The sequence below is a fragment of the Rhinolophus ferrumequinum genome, chromosome 26 (genome assembly GCF_004115265.2).
Source record: "Rhinolophus ferrumequinum isolate MPI-CBG mRhiFer1 chromosome 26, mRhiFer1_v1.p, whole genome shotgun sequence".
Lineage (NCBI taxonomy): Eukaryota > Metazoa > Chordata > Mammalia > Chiroptera > Rhinolophidae > Rhinolophus > Rhinolophus ferrumequinum.
In genome coordinates, this window is record NC_046309.1 from 8,363,012 (window position 1) to 8,389,678 (window position 26,667).

The following is a 26,667-nucleotide window of genomic DNA, read 5'->3' on the forward strand; positions in this document are numbered from 1 at the left end:
GGGAGGGAGAGGGAGGGAGAGAGAGAGAGAGAGAGAGAGAGAGAGAGAGAGAGAGAGAGAGAGAGAGAGAGAGAGAAATTGATTTACCCTTTGCTTTTTATATTGGGGAGACAGATGAAATGGAGAGAAGGGAACTCGTACAGGAAAACTCACGTCCAGAAGATATGAAGTAAAAATGTCCAATCAATGAAGAATTGGTAACCCAGCAATTACACCTGATGCCATCTAGAACAGTATAATGGGGACAGATCTATAAGTATGAGGACAGACGTGGAGGTAGGTAGGTGGTTAAGAAGATCTTCCCAGTGAAAAGTTCAGGTTGCAACTAACTCAGGTGGGTGAGGACAATACACCATCTGGCACATGGTAAGTACGGAGGGAGAGTATCTCTAACAAGGTGTAATAGGAATTAAGTAGGGTAAGATAGGTGGAAACTGTTAAAATTACTAACCACTGCCAATCCCTGACTCCTTCTATGTACACTCAGCATTTCCCACAATATATCTGATCCTATAACAGTCTTAAAAGAATATTTTTTGCTTTGTGAAGCTTTGTAAAAGAAGGTGATTTATATCAATCAGATAGCAATCTGAACAAAAGAATCCCAGCATAGGACAAATCAAAATGTGTTTCACATTTCACACACTCTGAAATTTCTTGAATGCTCAATATTTTATATAAAAACGGTCAGGCTTTAGTTTAAAAATCAGTTCACTCTATCATGGATTAATAAAAAAAAAATTATGTGGAGAACACATTTTTGGAGTGACCAAACAATGTGTCTTTTGGGTGTGCTTGTGGACAAAAGTGTGTACTCATTACAGAAAGTGCATCCAGGGGCATGTGTGAAACCTCCCAGGCAAAAGCTTCATGAACTCCCCCAGTCTGTTCCCCTTTAAAAAAGTACATGTGATTCGAAGCAAATAAAGAAACAGTAAACTGAGAGGAAAACGTATTGGGGAAAACCCATCCTATCATTTATGAAATCCTTGACATCTGTAATATGCATTACAGCTGTAGTTCAAAATACAGAAATCCTTATTGCAAAAATTATACTGACCTTTGGGTAGCCTCAGCAAACCTAAGCAAAAGTTGAATTCTATAGATCTTTTAAGTGACGAATGAAAACATTAACTACAACCACCCACAGATACACACACACACACACACACACACTCACTTACACAGGAGTCAGTTGGTCATTAGAAGAATTGCTGAATCTAACCAGTTTTCAGCAAATTACGATTCAGCTATGTGCCATGTGGCTTATATCTCGCCTGACAGACTCTTGTTAGTTATTGGCCCTCATTTCCACTTATCCTTTTTGTTCTTAGGATGAAGCAGAGAGTATTTTAAGAGAAGTATCTGAGTTGGTAGAGTCTAAAAAGCTTGCCAGGTGAAGTCCACTTCCTGAGATCAGCATTTATGTTTTCCATGTTATAAACACTTACTGATTGGGAGTAAGGAAAGAAACAGTTAAAGAAACAAGAGCCACGCCACCACCCAGGAGTCACCAGTGATCTCTTTTGAAACTCCAATCCCCCCCTACCCCACCACCCCGATTCTAGGACAGACTGGGACAGAAGAGCGTAACGCGGTTGCTGCGCTTCAGCTGGCACGTAAGCGTGTCAAGGGAGATGTACGGCAGTTTATTTGGTAGAAATAATGTTCTGGATCCATGGGGTGTAGCTGTAGAGGTCCGTGAAGACAACAGTGTGTCCTGTCAGAATACATCCAGTTGCCCAAGACATAACTCCTCGTAATTCACTGCCGCAAACGGCTGGTGCGGCTGTAACTACCTGCCAGACAGAGCAGAGGGGATCAGAACTTCCCGCCCACCTAAGAATTCCTCAACACCGGAACCAACATGAAAGCCACTATATTTGCCAAGCAAAGGAGCACCGGGTATAAGAAAACAGTAAGAAAGCTGCTTTCTGCTGCACTAACGACCCCCACCTCCCTATAACAGCTAAACAGGAAGTTCAAAGCAGTAGCTGGAAGACAGTTTTACACTGCCCCCAAATCTCTCTCTCTTATCTCTAACACACGGTGGAGCAGAGAGAGGCATCATTCTTCATCCCCTTACTCTCTGAGCTCTTGGCCTGACTTCGCATTCCAGACCCTCAATGAAGGATGACAGATAACAGAGACACAGAGACAAAGGGAACGAAAGAGCAACTGACAGAGTACCGGCAAATGAGGTAAGAAAAGTTACCTGGCATCGCTCTTTGCTCCCTGGCATGTGCTCCGTGCAGAACATGTCTTCGAGGAATTTTTCACCCAGTAATTTTTTGCAGTTTATAGGAGTGTTCAATCGAATCTTCAGGCTGTGCAGGTTCCTGTCCGGGTTTCCTAAGCACAAGACATAAAGGAGACGTTCATTCCTGTTTGCATTTGCACAAGGCATCCTGCCTCCTCCTTCAGGCCTTTTTCACAGTTAAAATGGGCTGCAGAGGAAGAACTGACGGAATTCAGCATGGATGGCCCCTGTCCCCTGCTCAGGGGATAACCTCTGACAGGTTATCAGCATCGAGGTGTGGCTGGTGAGAAGACACTTCGCACATCAAGCAAGATCTGAATCCAAGATATGCCATCGCCAAGTTTGTGACCTTGGACCATCAGTTAATGTCCCTGAGTCTCGGTTTCCTCATGTCAAAGATAAAAATCCCAAGAAAACATCTACATAATGCATGAAGATAGTGGAATAACACGTAGAGGATGCTTAGTGCCCGGTGTATAATTCGTGCCCAACAAATGATGGCTGTTGTTGGTCTTACTGTAATTATCACGATATCAGTTCTGTCAGGTAAAGGGAGACTATGATTTTCCCAAATTTTCGAATTAAGATTCGAAAAAGCTAAAGAACTCATCCATGATTGGATAATGAATGTCAGAACCAATACTCAGACGTAGATCTCTGAATCCCAGACCCCTGCTGTGTGTGCCAATGTGACACACACATGATTTAGGATTTGATTTCCAAAGGCCTGAAGGAGACCATCCTTTCTACTCTACGGAGCCAATCCTGTGGCTCCATTTCTAGCTTCACAGGCGTGCTTAGAAATCTGGCGCTGGGCCTGGATTTCGGATTCCTCCCCCTAATTCCTCAGAGATCCTGAAGATGTGAATTTATCCAAGAATACAACTAACGCTTCTTTTAGACACTCACTCACCAAAATAATCTTCATCCTGTATCCAGGAGTGAACCAAGCAATCTTTAACTTCATTATTCATGAGAGCAGGCAACTGGAAAATCTCAGTGGAGAAAAAGGTGAGAGGTACGGACAACTTTATCAGCATAAGGTCATTTTTAGAAGAAGTGACAGTGAAGTTTGGGTGAATGAAGATCTTCTCATAAGGTAGAATCTCCCCAATAAAGTCCTGATAACTTCGAGAACTACCATGAAAGATGATCTGCAGGTCTCTGGAAAATGAAGGAGAAAAAAAAAAATGACACTATCACACATCACAAGGCTAATTGCGTGTACACACACACACACACACACATACACATAATTTCCTTCCATAACAACCCATTTAACCTTCTCTTCTCATCTCTGTCCATTTGATTTTTTACGCATAGCCTACCATAGGTGGTCATGTAGGGTGTGCACTATATTAATTCAATAGGTTGCCATTCACACAGCCTATAATGGGAATGGTGACTCCAGGAGTTAAGCAATTCAACGTCTTGGGCTCTGCTCTTAGAATGATTCCAGAGAGAAGCTCCAACTCAAGATCTAGAAACAGTTGAAGGAACCATGAGAATGGATAGTCAAGGCTTCCACAAAAGCAGTAGGTTCCAGTCGGGAGGCGCGCCTTTGGGAGTTGGAGGTAACAAGAAATGTGAGCTTATACAACGAAAATAAGAAACAGCTTAGAGGGCTGAAATATTTTAAAGCTAGGGAGGAACATTTGGTAACACTATGCTCTACTAATTTCTATGAAAACTTTGTTGGATCCACAGGGTTTTCTGGTCATCCTTTCGGAAAACAATCGTAAAAAAATGGGTGTTCCACTGAGCTCCAGTTGACATCCACGCACTAACATGGCTCAAGAGCCTAAATTCACAACAGGACACTCCCCTGAGCCCCCTGAGTCTCCCACTCAGGGGTCTCTCCAACCACGGCAGTAAGAGAAGTACCACATTGGTACTGAGCACCAGTTTTTCTGTTGAACTCTCAAATGTTAAATTTATTTTGTCTCCTACCAATGATACCATTTGTTTCTCAGTCTGTCTTTGTCACTTTGTTGGAGCTTTATAAAATAAAATCGAAAAGGATAAGACAAGAAGAGTCCTAGTAAGTAAATGCCTGAAACCACGGATAGTACTAACCCTACACATACTGTTTTTTTCCTATACATACATCCCTATGGTAAAGTTTAAGTTAGGCACAGTAAGAGATAACAACAATAACTAATAATAACATAGAATCATCATAACAATGTACTGTAATGGGAATGTGGGGGTCTCTCTCTCTCTCTGCCCCTTAAAATATTATTGTACTGTATCACCCTTCTCTTGTGATGATGTGAGGTGATAAATTGCCTATTAAGTTGAGATGTTTCACCTTTTCACTTAAAGGAAGCACGTTATGGCTTCTCTTTGGAGTATCCAAATTGCCAGCATCCCTACTCTCGTGGTTTGGGGCCATTGCTTGGTTAAAATAAGGGTGACTTGCACAGAAGCTCTGTGATACTGCAAGAGTCCATCTGATGACCCAGACGGCTAAGAGACCAATGCAGGGAGCATACAAAGCACGGATACGCTGGGTCAAGGGATGACTCGCGTCCTGCGCAGGACAGAAGGTGAGGATACGAAATCTGATCATGCTACTCAGAACGGGCATGCAATTTAAAACTTATGAATTCTTTATCTCTGAAACTCTCCATTTGACATTTCTGGGTCATGGTTGACCACAGGTAACTGAAACTGTGGAAAGCAAAACCATGGATAAGGGGGGACTACTGGATATACTCTAGAGTTATATACCAACAGGTATACTTGCAGATACACACCAGTATGTGTACACAGCAACATATATAAATATTGCAGATATATACACAAGAATACTCTCCAAGGTACATGGTACAAATATGGTTAGAGTAACACTGCTCAAAATAGCAGAAAACTAGAAATAACTCAAATGTCTGTCGAGAAACGAATGAATAAATTGTGTGATATTCACACTGAAATGCTGTACAGCAATGAAAGATGAAATACAGTCACATATCTAGTACTTTGGATGAATCTTTAAAATATTAAGAAAGATCTGCAGGGTTATTTTTACATATACCGGGGGTGCCAAAAAAATGGATACACATGACTTGTATTCATCTTTTGTTATCAGTATATTTTAAGTATTACAATTTTAATACAGTTTTTTCCTTTCTTAAAATGTGTATCCATTGTTTTGGCACCCTCTGTACGTAAGATATTTTATTACACCACATTATTTTTCCTTTCTGGATATGTTACAAATAAGGGTGTGGAACATTCCTTAGTCAAGTTTTACCTGAGTAGCTGAGCTCCCACTCACCATGGCAGCCCTGGGGCATCCTGACCGGCACAGTTTTTTTAGAACTCCCACAAGGAGTGCTGAGTCCCCGTCATGGAGCTTTGGAGCAGAGAGGACTGACCCCCGTTACTTACGGTAAGAAGCAGTGTGCCGCCGTCAGCACCCAGCGAGGGGCAATCAGAGTGCCCACACAGGACCGGGAACTGGAGTTCAGGTGTAATAAGCGGAGATGATGATTTAACACTTCCGTGTCACGACTAACAAATGGAACAACTCCTGGAACGTAAGGAGAGGAGAGTCGAGCGATAGAACCCAGCTAATTAAAGGGAACATGGGGAGGTTATAGAGATTTCAGGGCGCAAGTGTCAGACAATATCAACACTGATCACTTATGAACCACTTAGCCCCTGCTCCACAGTACTAAACAACCATACTGTGAAAACACTGTGCTAAGCCCTTCACGTGACTTTTTAACAAATGTTTAATTTTCAAAGAAAAAGAACTGTGGGGTGGATACATTTTTTTGTTATTTTACAGATAAGAATTTAACATTAGGAAACTTCCTTGAGGCCATGCAACTAGTGAATGATGGGTGACTCAAGCACTCAGATTTCAGTCAGTGTGATTCCAAATCCCATGTAAGCACTTGTCCTCTACGTGACCTCCCTGCCACTCTCAACCTCTCTGCTGCTTCCCAGAAAGCTTAGCTCGTTTCCAGTCTCCCAAAGGCTTAATATTTCTTGGCTCTCCCCACAGTGACAGCAATGCAGCCCTTCCTACATAGAGCTCCCTTGCTTTTCCTACCAGCCGATTGCAGGGATTCTTTGAAACCAGTCATCATGATTCCAACAGAAATTAACTAACTGATGAAATACAATCAAAATTAAAACTTTAATTCTGGCATGAGGTTACAGGGAGAGATGCATTCTCTGGAAACGGGTGCCTGGATTCAAATTCTGGCTGTATCCTTACCAGTAGTGTGAACTTCAACAAATTATGTAAATCTCTATATTTAATTTCTTTATTTGTACACTGAGATCTTAACTGATCTTCTACCCTAGGGTTGTTGTGAGGATTAAATGTGTTAATATACCTAAGTTGATGGGAGGAATGTTTGGCATATCATGGGTGTTCAATAACGTGATTTCTTACTAATGCAGCTTTAAAAACAGAATATCCCTGGACTATAGGACAACTACAAAATGTGTAACGTACGCATGCTGGGAGTACCAGAAGGAGAAGAGAGGAAAGAGCAGAAGAATAGTCCTAACTTGGTCCCCTGTCTTGCACTCAGACCCTCACGAGTATATTCAAGTGGACATTTCCCCTTGATGTCGCAAATGCACCTTGAGTTCAGGAAGTAAAAAATGTAACTAGTCTTCTTCCCCAAAGACCTCCTTCTTTTCCAGTGTTCTTTATTTCAGTAAATTGCATCACGATTCACCGGACCAGAAATGTGGATGACATCCTTTGCTTCGCCCCACCCTTCATTCATCACATTCAGTCCATCACCACTTCTATCTCACTTTATCTCTGGAATCGCTTTATTTCATACTCACTGCCACCACCCTAGTCCATTCTGTTGCCTGAAGAGCTACAACCGTCTCCCAAATTTCTCTTCCAGATCTTTCCCATCCCACCCACAACCTATATCTCTACCCAAATCTATTCTCCATAATGAAGTCACATGATTTTTCTTTTTAATCACAAATGTGGTCATGTAACTCCCATAGTTAAAACTCTTTAAAGGCTATTACATCCAGGATCGTTTCTAAAATGAAAGCTAGAAGACCCTCTACTATACAATTCTTAATTCCCTTCCTTCTTCAATACTCCAGCTACCCAGGTGGTCTTTTAAACATGTCACAGCTTATGACCTTCACACTTGCTGGTTCCTCTGTGTGAATGAAACAGCCTACCCACCCCTTATCCTACTTAACTTGGTTAACTCCCCTCAGTCTAATACAGGTTCAGGAAGCACTGCATGTCCTTTCTCATGTTTCACATAAGAAAATTGAGGTTCAGACAGGTTAGGGTATTTGTCTCAGGCCACTCAACTATTAAGTAGGAGAGTATTATTGCCTAATTACAGAGCCATACTAATTTCATTATGGGCAAGTTACTTAATTACTCTGTGGCTCAGTTTCCTCATCAATAAAATGAGAACAGTAATATACTTATCTCACAAAGTCGTTAAAAGAATCAAATGAGTTAATATGTAGAAAACAGGGCAGTATCCATTATATTATATAAATACTATCTATATAAACATATGCTTTTATGGTGATTACTATTATTACACATTGTTTTAAAGTCCCAAGAACAAAATCTACTTTTTCATTTTTAAACCTTACAGCACAGAAAGGTTCAGTTGGGTGCTACAAATGGCTGAGCCTGTACAGAAAATGACTCGTATGTCCCCTACTTCCCAACCTGCCGTGTTCCTGATCCACTAGCTCTCCGTCTCCGGCAAGCTCCACGGTCTCACCCCACAGAGCCCTAATCAACTTGACAAAGAGCTACGCTCAGTCACTTACCAGTCACCATCAGCAAGGTTAACAGGACACACTTCATGCTGAGGCCCGTATCCTGCTCTGAGCAGAAGGCTGCAGTGGAAACTAACAGACACAAAGGAGGGTCTGCCCTGGGGATTCTGACCAGTGGAAGAAGGTGGGGTGGGAGGACAGGGGTGACGATGCTCTAAAGGTCTGTTGTCTAGACGGCCCTCCTTCCAGTCCTATCCTCGGTGTGAACAGGGGCAGTGGATATGGACACCTTCTCAGTCTCAGGGATATCTGCCCTATAGGATCACGAGCTCCAGGGATGAGCTTCATCCACCTCATCTAGGGAAGAGAATTCCAAGGGAGGAGACAAGTGACCCTTCCGTGGAGTTACAACGCATCCCAAGTTCCTTCCCCAGCCTCCCGGTTCTTTTCACCAGTTCGTGCCCCTCACTGTGTGACTAGCACCCTTCCCTCTACATGTCCCACGGACCCCTCTCCTTTCTTTATTCTGAGGGAGCAGCGCTGTCTCCACCCTTCTGTGTGACACTGACCCCCCGCCCCTTTAGGCATGTCGCCTCAGGCCCCCTCCTCAGAACTGCTTCACGTGTCCCGGTTCCTGTCTCACAAGCACACACCCTGTGAATAAGAAGTCCCCAAACATCACCAGTACCCACAGCTCCTGTCAGATCTGGAAACCTGTTCTTTCCACACACTGTGCACTGTCCCCTGGAACACGGCACCCCCATCTCTCTGTCTCTCTCTCTCTCTCTTTCTCTCTCTCTTTCTTGTCTGCAGCTGCCTTTTTCAAATTCATTTTGGTGGCAAAATGTAACAAGAATATTACTAAAACAGAAAATCAGTTAGATGGTAGAATGAAATAATAATAGGCTTAGAGTTCCTGAAAACCTGAGAGATTCTGTGGAATGGGGCTAGAGACAGATATGTCTCCAGATGTGCATGAATCTATAATAACCCTAATAGATAAAGAACTTAATAGCACATAATTTACAACCATACAAGGAAATATTGAATATTACACACACACACACACACACACACACACACACACACACACCATCCATCCATCCATCCATAGGATTCTGAAGTTAGTTTCTCAAAGAGAAGCTTTAAGAACAATGTCCAGATCAGATATCAGCATCCTAAAACAAAAAGGGGAAAAAACAAATGGGATTGGCAAACTAAAGGAAGCATTCAAAGGTTAAAATAATGTAAAAAGTTATTAGTATTGAAACGGGAAAACCCACGCTTAAAAGTAGTTTGGGAGCCGTGGAAAAAAGAGTGCAGGGTGGGCAGGTGGGAGAGGGGCAGCAGAGAGAGGATGAGAAGAGAGGGTGACTGTCACGCAGGGTCTCTAATCCCGCTCCCCCCCCCCCAACAAGAACGCAGGACATGGTGAGGCCAAAAAGGAACACCCAAGGAGCCATAGATAGGGGAGTCATACCACTATATTCTCGCTGGCAGCTGGGTTGGAGACACAGGAAGCAGGAGCCACACAATCTGCAACCTGCCGTCTGCTTTTCTGCCAACGAACCTCACTTGCTAGCTGCAATCCGCCGTGCTAACTGCAATCCTCTGTGCTAACTGCACTCCCCGCCTCTCTGCAATCTGCGCTTGCTAGCTTAGCCAGGGCAGTTATATCAGTGGCCGATGGCTAACTGGTTACAGCTGATGGCCAACTAGCCACAGCTGATGGCCATCCAATCACAGTTGATGGCCATTTACTACCTGAGCCAGCACCTTTCCACGTGAGGCTGAGCCTGTAAACTGCACTCCTGGCTCTGTCCCCACAGTGACAAAAACAAGATGAGAGGAGGGCCAAAGGAGGTCCCTAAACCATGCTGGGTGCCGTTCTATAGGCACTAGGAAAATACTGAGGAGTTTTAAGAAGGAAACGAACATGATCTCATCTGCATTATACGAAAAAAAAATACAGTCCTAAGTAGAAGAGGGAATGTCAAATTGAGCAACAGTAGATAGGCACATACATTCGTACACACACGTAAGACATGCTTCTGGCCTGGATTAGAAGGACAGCAGCGAGACTGGAAGGGTCTGGATGGATTTTAGACTTCTGGAAGTAGGATGGACTTTGGGATTGAGTAGTAAGAAAAACAGAGAAATCACAGAAGTGGAAGGTAGAGTTATCTCCTGAAATAAGAGAAGCAAGCAGAAGAATACATTTGAAAGGCTGGAGGAGTGAGGAATGTAATTCTGACATGCCAAATTTCAGGGGCCGAGAAGAGATGCAAAGGACAGTTTTTAAAGGGCCGTTGTAAGTATGGGAGTGAAGGTGTGGGCTAGAGACACCCGTTTGAAAGTCACAGACAGGTAGGAGCCCCAGTGCCAACCTCTTCCTGAAAATCGGTTGTCTTTAGAGATCTTTTCCAGGCCGCCACCTTGCTTTTCTACTCTTGGCCCTCACACTCCCAAACCAGGCCTCAAACTCCCTTTTTGGCCCAGATTATTTCCAAAAGATTTGGGGGGAAATGACCTTAGAGTAAAGTGTATCTCTTTCTCAGCTTTTCACCTGTGCTAACTAATCCCACCCCACCACAGAAAACCTTCCACGACTCCATCCTGTCTTTGAACTTCGGTATATTTCATAAACCAGCCCTAATCCCTGATGTACCTGTGTTCATTGTGACATTCAGGAAAGTACGTGCCATGCCTGTGTTTCATTTCACACTTGAGGGACTTGTGTGAGGGAATGCATAGTTTTCCAAGATCCGGGAATGCTGGTTGATTAGCAGAAGCCTAGAGGGATGTGGGTGAAAAGCTGAAGGTATCCAATAAGACCTAGATTCTACTTCTAGTCTTCCCAATCACGAGTGATTTTAGGAAAATTATTTAAATTCCCTCTGTTTCAGTTCTGTCAACTATAGATCAGGGAGAAAAAAAAATGACACCAGCCCACCCGTCTCCTCTTTCCAGGGTTGTAACACTGGAATGAGATTATGGGCTTAAGAAAATGTAAAGGGTTGGAGTGATACAAAGTGTAATTAAGTTTACATCTCAGGCTAACCTAATACACAATCACCACTAACCATGTCTGCAAAGAACTTCTCTCAGTGCCTGGGATCTAGTAAGCGTTGGATGAATGGTAGCTATTAGCAGTGCTGTTCTTTTTCTTGTTAGAGTGTGCTCCCTAGGATGACGGAGACAATCTACTATTGGCTGAGAAATCTTTTCATTGGGTTAAAAAGTACTTAGAGGTGCTACCTTCTGAATTGTCACCAACATACAGTAGATCCTAGATCTGATGTAATCTAGAATGTAAACCATACCCCAACTGTCAAAATAACTGTTTTGCGAATGCTTTTCATTTCTACCTTTCCTTAGCTCAAAGCTGTGGACCGGGACAACCAGACCCAAATGGTGATGATGACTGAGTGATGAAATTGGTGATCACAGGGAAAGGTGAAGCGAGTGTAATAAAGATGGGAGGGGCTGCGGGGAAGTATAAGTAACTACTAGGGGGTTCAGAGCAGACCTAGGGACACTGTGTTCCTGAGCTCAGGTGGAAAATCCTGTCCCCCATAGCTCTGGCCTCAGAAATATCATGGAGAATATAAGTCCTGTGGCCCACAGACAGCTGAACTACTTTTAGTCAGATGGACTTTTAGGGACAGCAGATAGAGGGACCGGGATCCAGAAGTCTAAGGAACTAGGCTTCTATCCCTGAAAGACCCCAATAGACCCCACCTTCCCTGGAGCAAAAGGGCCTCCCCGTCTGTCTGTTGGAACCCCCCTCCTCCCCTGTGGATGCCCAGAGCTGCTTTCCAATCCCATCACGTGCCCCCCGCCTAACCACCCTCGCTGATTCTACCAGGTGTTCTCAAGGACGAGGCTGAGGGAGGTTCCACACCTGCCGGTCTTCTGTCACATTTCACAGGGAAAGGTCTGGACTGCAATGAAATTTATCTTCTGTTTGACTGTCCTTGTGGGTATGTACCTCTGACTTCTACTCTGTCCTATAAGACACAGGTTAATGTCGGGTGGAGTAAGGCAGTTGCAGGATGTTTAGAGGAGGCAAAAAAGAGACAAAAAAACAAAACAAAACGACTGATCATGAGCAGAATTAGGGGTCCCCCCTCTTAGACCCAATCCAAAGGCTCCTAGGACAGGCTGAGCCCACCCTTCCAGTGCTAAGCTCGGTGGTGGGTTACGGTGCATGCCTGCCATGAAAAATGCTGAATGGTGAATGCTCCCCCAACCCCCCGGTTATTCTAAAATGTGGAACTGGAGTTCTAAGAGCTAAGGAAGGCGAGACATGGGAGAGGGAAGGGGGTTGGCCATGACCATGTGATCAGAGCACAGGGGAATTGGGATTAAAGGTCCATGAATCAATGAAAGGTCAGAGCAAATCCATGGGAAAGGATTGAGAATACCAATGAGAAATATGGAGAAAGTTTTGTAGTGTGGAACCGGTAAGATAGAGTAAGCGTGTTTGAGAGATGAGGTCCAGAAAGAATTTTAGACGCAACTGGATATAGGGCAAAGGAACTTTTATGAGCTTCTGGTGATTAATTTAGGGGCAGGAAGCGAGCTGCTAAGATTACAGAGCCTACTAGACTGGATTTTTCTTTTCCCTGCTACATTACCCTAGTCTAAGCCCCCAGACATATATTATAATACTACTTAATTGCTTTCTTACTGCTTTTCCTTAATTATGTTACCTAGTAAATGTTATATATACATTTAAAAATAATAACAAAAAAATAAAAATAAAATGTGGGCCTCCTCACCCACTGGGCAAGTCCCATTGTGGCCACAAGGACAGAGGACTTATTTTGACATCTGGTATTCCCTTTTTCAAAAGCGTAGAGACTCAGAATGCAGGGAATAAAGAAGGCAGGAACAAACGATCAGATGCAAGTTTCCTACCTCCTGCACTCCCTGCTTCCATAAAGCTCTGATGGCAGAATTTGCTGGTGAGGCATTTTCCACCACTCCACGGACTGCCTGGGCTGCATCACAAACTAGCTGTGTGAGCTTGGACAAGTTAATTAATCCATCTGGGCTTCAGGTTCTGCAGTCAAAATGGGGATGCTATGACTTGCATTATAGAGTCGCCGTCAAGATTAAATAAATCCATGTAAAGCACTTAGAACAAGAGTTCCAGAGTCTTGTATTCTTATTAACACTCTACCCTTTCTCCCTTGGGGTTTCTAACTGGGTGGTCACACAGAGAAGGAAAGGACGAGGTACAGGCCTAGCTAGGCTTGGGGTGACTTAACAGAAGTACCGAGGGCAGCCAAGACAAGACAAATACTTTATTTCTAATAATAGAATTAGCCTTCCTTCCCTTTCTTCTCATTTTCTGAAAATAATTCATTTATAAAAGTATTGCATTTATATTAGAAAATTTGGAAATATTAAAAAGTAGAAAAAATAAACATCATTCATAATCGCACCTCTCAGTCAACATACGCTAACACTTGGTTTGAATTTATTCCCAGAGTCTATTTATTTTTGCATTTAAACAGTTTATTTTTTCCTTATTTACTTATTTTTAGACAATTGAATTACTGGATTTTGTTATTATTTTAAACTTAAAGAAAAGTTATCAATATTTCCTTTGCTGTTCAATATTCTTTAGAAACACAATTTTAATATGTACGATGTTCCATTTGTTTATGTATTTTTTCACTTCAATGTCCAACATTACTGTATTGGAAATTTATGGATCCAATTTTTAGCTATTATAAATAGTGCTAAAATGAGCGACGCTTATTCATAATCTTTGTCTGTATGTGATTATTTCTGTAAAATGGATTCGTGGGGCTGCAACAATGAGGTCACAGGTGATGAACCACTGGTAATTCTTGATGCCTGTTTCTAAATTGCTTTTCAAAAAGAGAACCAATTCACATTCCTACAGACAGTGAATGAGTCTTTCTCCCTGTACTTTCTTTGAGTCTTACCAATGTTAAACAAAAATGATTATTATAATGCATTTTAATTCAGTTTTAGAAAAAAATGTCAAATATTTTCACATTTCCTCACCAATCACTCAGTTCTTTAAAATTGCCCGTGTTCCTTTTCACCTAGCAAATGGTTGATTGTATTGTTTGTTCTAAGAATGTCATACAGTAAGAACATTGTTTTCTCAGGGACGTTTTTCTCCGCTCACTCGTTCGTGCAGAAAGAAGACCACGCGCCCTATTTGGTATACCTCAAGTCTCACTTCAACCCCTGTGTGGGTGTCCTCGTCAAACACAACTGGGTGCTGGCCCCAGCTCACTGCTACTTACCGTGAGTACTGGGCCCCAGCCCCTGAAAAGCTACTCAGCCTGCAGTTGCCTTTCTCAGACAGAGGCAACTTCCCCTCTGGGTGCTTCTGGCAAAGTGTGAGGATATTCTGGGTTGTCGTAATGGAGTCAGGAGGGGGGAGGGCTGTGCTATTGGCATCTGTCTGGTGCACAGAGGCCAGGGATGCTCTAAACACCCTACGATGCACAGACAGCCCCCCAACAAAGACCTGTCCAGCCCAAAACGTCAGCGGCGCTGCTGTTAAAGAACCCTGTCTACACATTGCGCCTCCTCAGTCTCCCATCAGTTTTCTTCAAGCTTTTCACTGGCAATATGTATGTGTTTTATAAGTTAAGCGACCAGCAGGGAACTTATGATGTACTCAAGTTCGATAAATTAAGGAGATTTAAAATAAATAAATAAATAAATAAATAAATAAATAAATAAATAAATAAATAATGGCAAAGGCCTGGACAAGGGAAACAGCGAAAACACACAGCATGGTTCAGTACTCGCAGGGTCAGTATTAGAAAGGAGCAGGAGAGACCGGTTACAAGGGGGCAGGGCCGTGGAGGGAAGGAGTGTTGTATGGAGAGACCGCCTTATCTGAGCTGTAACCTTTGGTCACGAGACACAGCCAACAGTCCATCTGTGGTAACCCTGCAGGAAGGGACCTGGGGGGACAGATCCTCCAACCTCACACTTCTTCCTCCGGTTACTTTCCGGTGCTTCCTGCTGGCCAAAATGCATTGATTTAGTCCACATATATCATGCTCCAAAGGGACAGAGCAGGAGAAAGTAGGGTTATGAGTGGATGTGATGGCGCAAACAGGAGATACCCCCACTCAGGTCGTCCCCTCCTCTTACCTGTCCCAGGATGGAAACGCCCAACCGGGGAGGCTGGAGCTGGAAAGGAGGGAAAATACTAATACATCCATGCCATGCAGAATTTCCCTCTCCATCACATTCAGGACACTACATGAAAACAATAGCTAAAGGCTCGACCACTGACTGTGTGACCCAGAGTTACGTACCCTTGTGTGCCTCCACTACCTCATCTGTAAAATGGGGATTAGAATAGACTCCACCTGATAGATGTGTTGTGAGTGGTAAATGGGGCGCCCCAGAATCCAGAGGAAGCACCTGGCACATGGTGACATGCAGTATCGGCGTTGGTGGCGACCGGACAACGACACACACGATGAGGATAGTGACTATTTCCAACCCCTCTCCCTCCAGAAACCTGAAAGTGATGCTGGGGAATTTCCGGATCAGAATCAGAGATGGGACAGAGCAGACCCTTCACCCGGTCAGTATTATCCGCTACTGGAACTACAGTCACAGCGACCCCCAGGATGACCTCATGCTCATCAAGCTGGCTAAGCCGGCCAACCTCAGCCACAAGGTCCAGCCGCTGGCCCTCGCCACCAGCAACGTCCGGCCGGGCACCGTCTGTCTGCTTTCAGGTTTGGACTGGAGCACAGACAACAGCGGTGAGTGCACCTCCCACAGCTAATCAGGATCATCGGTTACCCTGCAAGGGGCACACCCATGTCTGCATAGCTGAGAAGAGAGGAGAGGACACTGGGTGGACCCCTGGGACACACCACATGAGCAACAAGAGCCCCGCCCGGAAGTCCAAAGCCCCTCCTTTCCCAGGGTATCAGATGCCTCCCTGCCTCTTGGGGCTTCGGCAGCTGGACCCACAGAGACTCCACAGGACATCATTCCTGAGTGTCGGTTCACATTAAAGAGGTTGTGCTCTCCCTCCCACACGGGCTCATGTCACATGGAGAGAAGACCTCAGAGAGCTGGAGTCAGGACACCTCTTACTCCTCCAAGACTGGATACTGAGTAGAAGGAAAACTTTACTTTTTACAGAGACGTAAAGGCATTTCCAAATCGCTAGGATTCACTCTCATAGCCTTGCCCAAGAGGATTTCCGCCCTTTTTCTCAGTCCTTATTTTCTTCACACACAAAACACCAGTTGCAGTGGAGGGTGGTGGCTGGAAGGGCTGAATCGCAGTTGTGAGTAGGAAACTTTCTTTATCCCCGTCTCCCTCAGGCAGACACCCTGATTTAAGGCAGAACCTGGAGGCCCCTGTGATGTCTGATAAAGAGTGCCAGAAAACCGAACAAGGAAAAAGCCACAGGAACTCCTTATGCGTGAAATTTATGAAAATGTTCAGCCGAATTTTTGGGGTAATCTTTTGTCTATATACAGTTTTCACTAACTTGTATGTTCCAAGTTAACTATTAATCGTGATATTAAAAAAAAAAAACTTAGAAAGCCCTCATCCTCTCAACCTTTTTGAGAATTTGAAAAGGCTGCAGCAAGTCCCCATTGTTTCATCAGTAACGGGCTCTCCTGACAGATCTCTTTATTCATTTAAGGGCTTCATCTAGTACCTGCAGTTAATAGTACTTTTAATCTCATTAGCTGCAAGTGAAAATGGGTATTTGTGAAAAAACCAATGCAAACTTTTCACCCATTGAAACTGGCTTCACCCGTTCCAATAAGTGGGGTTTGATTCATTTTACATGTGAGTTCTAGAGAGATTTTTCTCTGACTCTGTCAAGATCACATGAGGCTAATTAGGGCAAAGCTGGACAAGTAACTCAAGCTTCCTGTCCCCCAACTCCGTGCTGTGTTCATGACCCAGTGCACTGCCCTGGGCAGGGCCCGTGCCAGCCAGGGGCTGGAGGCGTCCTGTGAGGAGATCTGACCATCGCTCTCTCTCTCCCTCTCTCTGCACGACCTCTGGTAGGAAGTGGCTGTCGCTACTGTCATCTGCAGAAACAAGCTCCAGGGGATCGAGGTTGGACACTTCATGGGAGGGGATGTCGGCATCTACACTGACGTTCACCAATACGTATCCTGGGTTGAGAACGTCACCAAAGACAAATGAGAGCCCAAGTGCTTGCTCTGCAGCCACCGGATCTGCCATTGACTATGCAAGCGCTATTTGCCCCAAACTCAAAACAAAATGTCCAGATAGAAATATTTGGATGCATCACACCAGTAGCCTATGTTGTGCTTATTTGTGTCTCTGCCCATATCTCACAATGATGTGAAGAACTAAGAACAAAAGATGAAATGAGCACTGACTACACTGCACTGGGTTACATCGACTATCTCATTTAATGCCCCTAACAAACCTCTGAGGTTATCTGTTTTCCCTGCATTTTAAATGAGAAAATTGGGATTAAAAGAGGTTACTTAACATTAGCAATAGCTGGTAGATATCAGAGCCAGCACTGTACGCCCAAAATGTCAAATTCTATAGATTCTATAGTCATAAGTTATGGTTCCAAAGAGTAAAGTTGAAAACATAATACTTAAAGTTACCAAATTAATGACTGGAAGAATGACAAATAAATAAAACTAATTTAAAAAATTAATTTTAAGACGGGACTGTATTTGAGGTTAAGTGATATCCCCAAAGTTGAACGAATGGGACTCAGGAGATACAGTTCAAAGTTGATCAACCAAATAAGAGAGGTAAAATCTTATCATTTCGAGTTGGGAAAGTAATCACCAAAAGAACTAAGACAAATGGTAAACTACGACTCCATTTGGTCAGAGGGACTAACAACGGAGAGCGGAACGGGCAAATGTCACAGTTCATTATCTGCCTTTCTGTACTGCGTGAACCTTTTTTAGTCCTCCCCTAAGCTGCATCGTCACAGACCCTACCACACAATAGAAAGGAAGGCTGTATCCACACACCTGCACGCGCACACACACGCACACACACACACGTGCATATGGATCCAGCTGCAGCTCTGAGAATGCAAAGTATAACTGATTCAATTACACAGGAACCTATTCAACAACACGGATTTGCCTCCAGATTTGTTTTCTGGGATAAAACACAAAGCAGCTTCACACCCATCGTGAACTAAACATGTACAGAAAAGGAAATTCAATCCCAAATGGTGACTGGAAAAACCCAAGTGTTTTGTCCCTAAGAAAAGCAAGTCCTGGAAACTTCAGTCTGTCATGATTTTGGACCTTGGCGCCCAGGCAGTACCAAACTCAAAAGATTCAGTGTTTATTTCATCTGTTTAAAAATACTCAGTAACTTCAGCACTCCACAAGCTAAGCCCAGCAGGAATTCTTACAAGTATGAACAAGAGGGACTTAAGGTTTACTGGAAGGAAATACACAAGATTTGGAGCCCCAAAACAGGGCACTGTTTTACCTGCATCGTTTACCAGTTGATGGTCTTAAACAAATCATCAGTCTAGCCTCAATTTCATTGTCTAGAATTACTAACTGCACAGAGTTGCTATGAAAATCAAGCGAGATAATGGACTATATGTAAGAATATTGATAAAGTATAAAGTCCAATAAAAATGTTAGGTGCTGTTATTATTATTACAACAGCGGGTCACAAAGGACATCTGTAGAAACACAGGCATGGCATAATGAAAACTTCATGCTACTACTAAAACAGAACCAAGGAGAAGCATCTCGCTACTTGAGAAGGATGGATTATCGTTCCCCGAGGACAAAAGACGGTGCTTGACCTCCCACAACTCACGGTGACATCAGCAGAGCCAGCGGTTCCCTGAATGGTGACTAACCTCCACGTGTGCGCAGCATGTACGCAGCTCAGTTCACAACGTTCAGGGAGGAAAAGACACACGTTAGAGAGATTAATGAAAGCGCGTTAAAAAATGAAAGAAAATTAAGTATATCAAGTATTGTCCATGAGATTCCAGGTCCCCTAGAACTGAACCAACACGAATGTTCAAACGAGGCTAAAAAGAAGGCTGGGAAAGCACCTACCATGTTTCCCCGAAAATAAGACCTCACCGGGAAATAAGCCCTAGCATGATTTTTCAGGATGACATTCCCTGAACATAAGCCCTAAGGCGTCGTTTGGAGCTCAACTTAATATAAGAGCTGGTCTTATTTTCGGGGAAACATGGGAGAAAAAGGGATGGGATTCAGAGGAGGGAAAGGCAAAACCAGCTCTTCAGGAAGGTAGCACGATGTCAAGGAAAGAACTCCGGACCAGGAGTCAGGAAACGAAGTTCTGCTCCCAGCACCGTCACCACCTTCTCTGGACCTCAGTTTCTTTATACTATGAAAGAGAAAGAGGACTTGTGAGACTAGTCAGCACAGCTAATCGAGCATTTAGAAAATCTTTATCGAGTGACTAATCTGGGCTAGGTAGCTGTGTCCAGGCAGCAGGAACCTAAGAGAAAACAGAACAACACCGTTCCTGCTGCTATGGACGTGTCATTCTAGACGATGTCCACCTAACTCAAAGACCTGGCATGCTAAAACTCTGACTTCAGGCAGTGGAGAGACCAGAGTGGACAGTTAGGATGGTTAAATGACCACACAGGACGAGGCCTGACCTCTTCAAGGAGCAGAGTTCCTTTTGAGAGCAGAAGCAAGTGCGTCTCGCTCCCATCTCGCCCCATTGCAGGTCCTGGACTTTGAAGCTTAACACAGTTCATGGCAGCCAATTGACGTTTATCCTAAAAAGCAAGTCTAGGGCTCGGAGAAACTTCTAGAAATATAACGATGCTCTGTTTGGTTTTTTCAGTTAGACAACTGGACCCACTACTGTAGAGAAATGGGAACATTATTTGATACTTCTTTTCTTGTTAAAGCTTATCTAACATGACAAACATTAATGGACAAACATTAGGTGAAATTTCATAAAAGTGAATCATCACTATATTAATTGTTCCCAATGTCTGTTTCCTATAATAGGAAAAGATGCAACATATATGTAATTTTAAGAGAAATGAATTCTTTACTATATATAAATAGAATAGAACATCCCTTTTACCAAACATAAAGCCCCAGCCTTGATTTCTATAATACAATTAAAATAACGTACTTTGCATTGCCAAAAAAGAAACAGTATTGATTTGTATTCTGTATTTCCTAGTGTCCATTTGTTGATTTGGTGTAAAAGAAGGAACATTTCTAAAGCCGTGCAAGTCAGCTCCCTCACGGAGAGCTATCAGAAGAGTGTCTCAAAAGAGCACCCTACTCTCCACTCCCTTCTCTCCAGCTCACAGGCCCTAGGACCGCCAGGCACATGCAATCTTCTGCAGGATTCTCCGACAAGTCTGCTTCACCCTGGGATTCCCCATGATCAATATGACAGAATGAAGGGAAGGATAGGCAGCCATGAGTGTCTCCGAGAGGAAGACAGTGGTGAGATTCACAGAAGATTTGGAGGTGATGGAATAGGGGCTGGCCACAAAGTAAACCATGTGAAGAATAAGGAAACAGACCAAGGACTTCAGGACAGTGATGTGAGCCTGGGCCTGAGCGTCCGTCCTGCCCGCTGTGTGGACCTTCATCTTCCTGTGGTGTCTATACAAAGAGGCGATCAGCATCCCAGAGGCCACAAGAAACACCATGAAGGGCAACCAGCTTCCTGCATTGAGCTGTAATAGCCGGAGATAGTGCCAGCTTGAAAGGAGGTACGGAAGGCTGCTGTTTCCTTGGGAAGGGCTGTCGAGCGTAAAGCCAACCTGGGCTACAAGTAACAGATTGATCAGGAGGCACCCCAGAAGGCACCAGAGACTCAGGCAATGGGCCCTCTGCTTCAGCCACAGGTAGACAGGGTGCTCAAAGGTGGTGATCTTCTTGCAGTAGAAGATGCTGAGGAAAGTAGCAAACCACAGGCTGGCCTGGCTTACCATAACGTACAAGATATTGAGGTGGTGAAACCAATGGCTGCTCTGGAAAAGTGGAAACAGGCTCAAGTCCATCATAATCAGGCACTGCAGAAGAAATCGGCAGCCCGCCAGGCCCAGGACAATGAGGTAGTAAGAGGACCCCTTGAATTTTCTGAACCATTCTCTAAAACTCCAGACCATGAGGACTCCATTTCCAACCAGGCCAATGAGAAATTCCGCCACTGCCACCACCATCAGCAGTCCTAGGACAGGAGTCTGCATGGCCAAGGAAGGAGTGTCTCACTGCCGTCTCAGGAGCTACCCTGCGTCAGTACTACCGAATGTGTGTGGGGCTCCTGGCTGAGCTTCACAGCCGCTGAGGGTGACGCCACACTCACGGTAGATTTTCACACTACAAAAATGTGGCTTTGGTCTTGCCCATCTGTAACTTGTCCTCCAGCAGAGACTGAACAGCTGTGACCAGGAACACAGAGTTTCGAAGTTATGATGCCCTCGGTATTTGCATCCACAGGAATGAACTCTGAGCCTCCACTCAGAGACCTGAAACAGTACCACGGACACCCACCCTCCCTTCCGAGGTCATGGGTTCAGATACCAGCACGTCATGTGGTAAGACCTCCCGACCAGAAACCCCAAATCAAAACATTCTCAAGTTCCATACATTACCAGATGGGAGCGCATATGTATAAAACAGAAATTTGATGTTCATAAAAAGAACTCTGAACATATTAGCATGAAAGCTGAATACTCAGAAATTTCATTATCGAAGAGAGAAGCAGGGAAAGTCTGGAGGAAGAAAACAATCAGATTGTTACCCCCGATAAATTTAATAAAAAAAGAAAAAGAAAACAGAGAACCGAAACATACCCTACTTGAGTGCCAAATAATAAAACACAGAGGAGGTCAGGAAGAAGAGCCGTTCCCGCGATCAGGGTCTTTGAGGTCACCTCTGCCCTTTATGACCAACTGTCCACGCACACTTGACTTAGCATGTATCTCACATCGAGGCCTGAGAGGAAGGAGATGAGCTCGAAGAAGTGAAAACAGACTAGCACAGGTACCAAGAAATACAGGGAAAGCGCTTCGTTTGTTGTCCCGATTGGAACATCCCTGGAACCAGCCGACGCAGCTGTGTTTGTGGCAGGCTAAACCCCAAGATGGCCCCAGGGATTCCCATCCCGATGTACACACCCTGGGCAACCCGTGAGCTGGGGTGGGGCCTGTGAATAAGAGGGGATGTCACTTCTGGGATTAGGTGACAACGTATGGCAAAGATGAAGGGCTTTTGCAGATGTCATTAAGGTCCCGTATCATTCAAGTTTGAGTTAATCAAAAACCCTAGGTGGGCCTCGCTTAGTAAGATCAAGTCTTGGAAGAGGGACTGAGCCCTCCTGCTGGCTTTGGCGAGTCCAGCTGCCATGTTGTGAGACAGCCACATGGTGAGAAACGGCGGGAGGCCTCGAAGTGCTGAGACTGGGCCCCAGCTGACCGCTAGTATGACGACATGGTCTTACAACTGCAAGGGACTGAATTCTGCCAACAACCAGGGGGCTTGGAAGAGCACCCTGAGCTCCAGACATCTCTTTCTTTTTTTTTACTTTAAGTATATAAACAATATATTAGTTTAAGATGTACAACACAGGCAGCGTCTTAATCACAGCTTGTGAGACCCTGTGGACAGAGCCTACTTAGGCTGTGCCCACACTCTTGATCCACAGAAACTGTGACATAAGAAGTGTATGTTGCTTGAAGCTGTTAAGTTTGTATTGTTACACAGGAAAAGAGAAAAACAGACACGGGGTTCAAACCAGGCGAGAAACAACTATGAGGAAATGAGGAGAACAAGAGATTCGATCAGAAAGAAGAAGAAAGGCAGGCTAGCTCTTAGGAAGGCAGCCTGCGGGTAGCAGGAAGCATTCTGCACCAGAAGCCCCAGCACCTGGTCCCAGCGGGCACTTGAAGAAGCTGCAGGCCAGCCCCTCTCTGGGCCTCGGCTACTCTAATAATAATATAATGGACTGTAGGGCTGGATTTCCATTCATTCAGATAAGATTTACGAGCACTAATCACGTGCCAGGCAGTGTATCAGGCTTAGGAACACAGCTGTGAGCAATGGGCACCCTTGTTTCCAGGGGGCACCCACTGGGTACCATCTCTACCCCTGCAAGACCAGGTGCCTAAAAACTCTGGTTGCAGCTGTGGAGACAGAGAGGAGAAGCTCACAATCTGCCACCGGCCAGAAAATCTAGATGAGGCATGAACCGCTCCAAGAGTAAGGCTTCTATGGTGGCTTTCTGGTAACAGCCGTGACGGCCCCTCTCTCTCAGCCTGCCCTGCCCCACTGGAAGTCCTGGGCAGTGGAACTTCATATGAAGCCTGGCAGCCAACAGACATGTATCCAGAAAGCCTAGTCTGGCCTCTAAAACAAACCTAAAACATCTCCATAAATATAAAGATGGTTTCTTGACAGACTACTTGACGGCTGGTGTTAAGAAAGGCTAAGCCATATACGGAATTGAGGTAATTAGTTAATTCCAATAAGAAAAACCTCTCGCCTAAAAACTACCTAGCAATTAATGCACAGGTTCCCCTTTTTATAAAACACACATTATTTTGAAATTATAGCTATTTTCTACTTTCTTTCATCAAGGGAGACAGTCAGTATATTGGCAAAGAAAATTGGATTATCAGCAGTAATTTAGAAAAATGTGATGCAAAACATGAAAACTCAGTTTTGAATTCTGGAGTTTATTAAAATAATGTACTTTGCATTGCTTAGAGAACAATCACCCTGGTTTCTATTCTGTTTTTCATGTAACCCTCTTATTTTATCTCAAAATCAAAGAGGAAATGAGAAGAAGAACTGAGAACAAAAATTTTAATTAACTTTACAGTAAATTAATTTTATAGCTGGAAATTACCTAGAGTATGGGCTTACTAGGTCTTTCTCCCATGTCTTAGCCTCTTGGATCACCAAGCACAGGCCACCTTCCACAATTCTCTACGTCTGATTCCTCATGACCACGGTGACAGAATGGAGAGAAGTGTGGGCAGCCAGCCGTAAGTGTCTCTGAGAGGAGACAGTGATGAGCTTGGAAGGGACGAGCTGGAGATGATGGGAAGAGGCTAGCCAAGGCATAAAAAGCCAAATAAAGGGGAAGAAGTAGCTACAGGACTTTGGTTTCAAAGACTCAGGTCTGACATTTTCTCACACACACACCACGCTCTCCCTCTACCAAGTTGCAAGACTAAGTACAGCTCTACCTGTATCTACATCTGACATGTCTCAAGGACTCAAACATTTCGGATTTCTGTACACGGCTGCCTTTCCAATGCTTCCCAGAATTGTGCCTATAATGACACTAGATGGCGTCAAGACAAATTAATTCTTTTAATGCGTTGTATGAGTGCAGATGTTTGGAAACTAAGCGAGGAAGCACGTTGTTACGAAGCATGTGTCACAGGAACAAGCACTGCAAGTGTACATACACTCAGAGTCTTTCCAGCTTCTTTCCCCACCACCTTACGGAGAGACGCAGTGCTTGCTCACTGGGTCGGTACGGAACCCAGGTGTGGAAGGAGGAGAAGTGCACTCACGGCCTGCGCGTAGCAAGGATCCCGGTCTGAGGAAGAACGGGGCAGGCACCAGCAGCATTCTGGGACGGAGAACGTGGATGGAGTAAAAGAGCAAGGCAGTGAGGGCACTTGGCAGATGACAGAGCAGGCGCTCTTTCTGTCTCTGCGTGTGTACGTATGAAGATTTGGGAGAGAGAGACGCACAGCAGCAAGATCTGGGAGACTCCCTAGGAGGCCGGGCTTAGCTGCCCTTCCCTCGAGGGTGAGCTGGACTTAGAGACATACTTCTGAAGGGCAGAGTCGGCCAAGGGAACTAGACTGACCGGACCGTGGAGAAAGCTGGCGGACAGCTCCTTACCCAAGTCGTCAAGGCAAGGTGGCCAGTGCCGAGTCATGAGGAGATCATGTAGTCAGGTGACACAAGGAGAAGGGCGCTTCCCCTCTGTTGGACTCTTCCCCAAAGGCCCATAATTCCCGTCAAACTATGAGAAAAATATCTGACACACCCAGATTGAGAGAGATTTTATAAAATTCCCAAACGGTAATCTTCAAAACTGTCAAGGTCATGAAAAACGAGGAAAGACTGAGAAAAATCACAGACGTGAGTAGACTACCTGATGACTAAATGCCACATGATATCCTGGACTGGTTCCTGGGAAAGAAAAAGGACCTGTGTGGGAAAACAGGTAAAATTTGATTCAGGTGTGTGGTTTAGCTGATAGATAACGTATCCGTGCTGGTTTCCTAGTTCTAACAAACGCACCAGGAAGCGTACAATAATAGTAACATCAGGAAAACTCAGTGAGGCGAACAGGGGAGCGCTCTATACTCTCGGCAACTTTTCTGAAAAATAATGAAAAATTCAAACTTCAATTTTGAAAAGTTATATAAAACTGTTACAGAAAGCTGTTGGTATGAAATTTGAGAATTGTATTCTTCCAGACTTAGGAGACTGAGGTTCTCCCGTAACATGGCAAGGATCACACTAAGGAAAAAGTCAAACAACAGCGATGGCAGGCAGGGCTTTCCAGATATCTGCTCATCCGAAGCCAAGTGCTCACAGGTTCCTGGTAGCACAGCCCTCCATGGCACACACACCGCACAACGAGCTCCTGTAAGGGGAATTTGGAAACCTGCACTGGTGGCCATTCATAGAAAGGCAAGCCACTTCCACGTCAGACAGATTTGGATTTGCTTTCCAACTAACCAGGTAGTAGCCGTGTCCTTGGATGAGTCAGTCAAGTCTATTCACCTTTACAACCCAGGTTCCTCTTTATTACAATTACGATAATGTTTACCTCACAGGGTTATTGTGATGATACAAAGACGGATGAAATTACCCGGCCTGGTGCCTAGAAAACACTCTTATCTCATGACTGTTCTTTTTCTTTCCTTCCCTGGTCATGTCTCTCCATAATCACTCCTTTCAATGAATTAGGAGAGCCCCTGACGTCTGCTATTATTCATAGGATGCAAATAAAGGATGAATTAAGTTGCTGCTTCTCAAGAAAGACGATCAGCTTGGTACCATTCCAGAATTTCCGGAAAGCAAGAAGAAAGAAGGGAGACTGATTACCCAGATGTTTAAAAACACACAAAAGCCAAAGGTATAGATGGGTAGCTACGCGTGAGAGAGATTTTTCTGAGGAATATCAGTATATTCAACTATGTCTTCTCTTTAGATACCTGATTTCAGATCATCATTCTACAGTCATTGTCTTAACTATGAAAGCAGCAAAACTGAGATGAATAATTTTCCTGTATTTAAAACAGATCAGAAATGTTATCAAACAAATCAAGGATGTACCTGTGTTGAAACACCTCATTTGCAAGCAAGCTGCACACACACTGAGACACTTACCCAGGGCCTTTTGCTCCTTCCGGCTGACAGTTAGTCATGCCTTTTCCCAGGCCCTACCTACCTCACGGCCGTAATCCAGAACAATCTAACTGTTCTGACATGATGTCACTGCTCATACTCCCCCAGGCCCCAAGAGGACTGACCTCATACCTTGCCCCCATACACCTGGGGAGGACGGTGTGTGGTCTGCCCCACCCCCTGCTGCTGACCTTACCCCCACCCTCCCGCACCCCCACCTCCACGAACTCCTATCAC

At 44.4% G+C, this 26,667-nt stretch overlaps 3 protein-coding genes across 4 annotated transcripts; 1 reads left to right on the plus strand and 2 right to left on the minus strand.

Annotated features, from left to right (window-relative positions):
• Positions 1–1,649: 1,649 nt before the first annotated feature.
• On the minus strand, positions 1,650–10,683 carry LOC117017994 (probable inactive serine protease 58). The gene is made up of 6 exons (XM_033098652.1): positions 10,674–10,683; positions 8,057–8,137; positions 5,654–5,795; positions 3,174–3,424; positions 2,216–2,352; positions 1,650–1,799 (listed from the first exon to the last, which is right to left on the minus strand). Exons 1-6 carry the CDS (start codon positions 10,681–10,683, stop codon positions 1,650–1,652), a joined length of 771 nt encoding a protein of 256 aa, XP_032954543.1.
• A 1,271-nt stretch (positions 10,684–11,954) lies between these two features.
• Positions 11,955–17,242, plus strand: PRSS37 (serine protease 37). 2 transcript variants are annotated; one of them, XM_033099161.1, is made up of 5 exons: positions 11,955–11,988; positions 14,158–14,299; positions 15,536–15,789; positions 16,363–16,499; positions 17,066–17,242. In XM_033099161.1, the coding sequence occupies exons 1-5, from the start codon at positions 11,955–11,957 to the stop codon at positions 17,204–17,206; spliced, it is 708 nt and encodes a 235-aa protein (XP_032955052.1). In that variant the 3' UTR covers positions 17,207–17,242. The 2 variants fall into 2 exon arrangements, with proteins under 2 accessions (XP_032955052.1, XP_032955053.1); XM_033099162.1 differs by having other exon boundaries at positions 15,536–15,786; positions 17,066–17,206.
• A 3,106-nt stretch (positions 17,243–20,348) lies between these two features.
• TAS2R5 (taste 2 receptor member 5) lies at positions 20,349–21,236 on the minus strand. Its single transcript, XM_033099160.1, has one exon. It carries the CDS (start codon positions 21,234–21,236, stop codon positions 20,349–20,351), a length of 888 nt encoding a protein of 295 aa, XP_032955051.1.
• Positions 21,237–26,667: the final 5,431 nt, after the last annotated feature.

Bases quoted from the DNA above. Each gene is read 5' to 3' on its own strand.
- PRSS37 (XM_033099161.1), top strand. From the start codon at position 11,955: ATGAAATTTATCTTCTGTTTGACTGTCCTTGTGG. The intron at 15,790-16,362 runs GTGAGTGCACCT...CGTCTCCCTCAG, and splicing joins CTGGAGCACAGACAACAGCG to GCAGACACCCTGATTTAAGG. The intron at 16,500-17,065 runs GTAATCTTTTGT...GACCTCTGGTAG, and splicing joins TGTTCAGCCGAATTTTTGGG to GAAGTGGCTGTCGCTACTGT.
- TAS2R5 (XM_033099160.1), bottom strand. From the start codon at position 21,236: ATGCAGACTCCTGTCCTAGGACTGCTGATGGTGGTGGCAGTGGCGGAA.
- LOC117017994 (XM_033098652.1), bottom strand. The intron at 5,796-8,056 runs GTAAGTGACTGA...CTTACGTTCCAG, and splicing joins AACCTTGCTGATGGTGACTG to GAGTTGTTCCATTTGTTAGT. The intron at 1,800-2,215 runs GTAACTTTTCTT...TCTGTCTGGCAG, and splicing joins GGAGCAAAGAGCGATGCCAG to GTAGTTACAGCCGCACCAGC.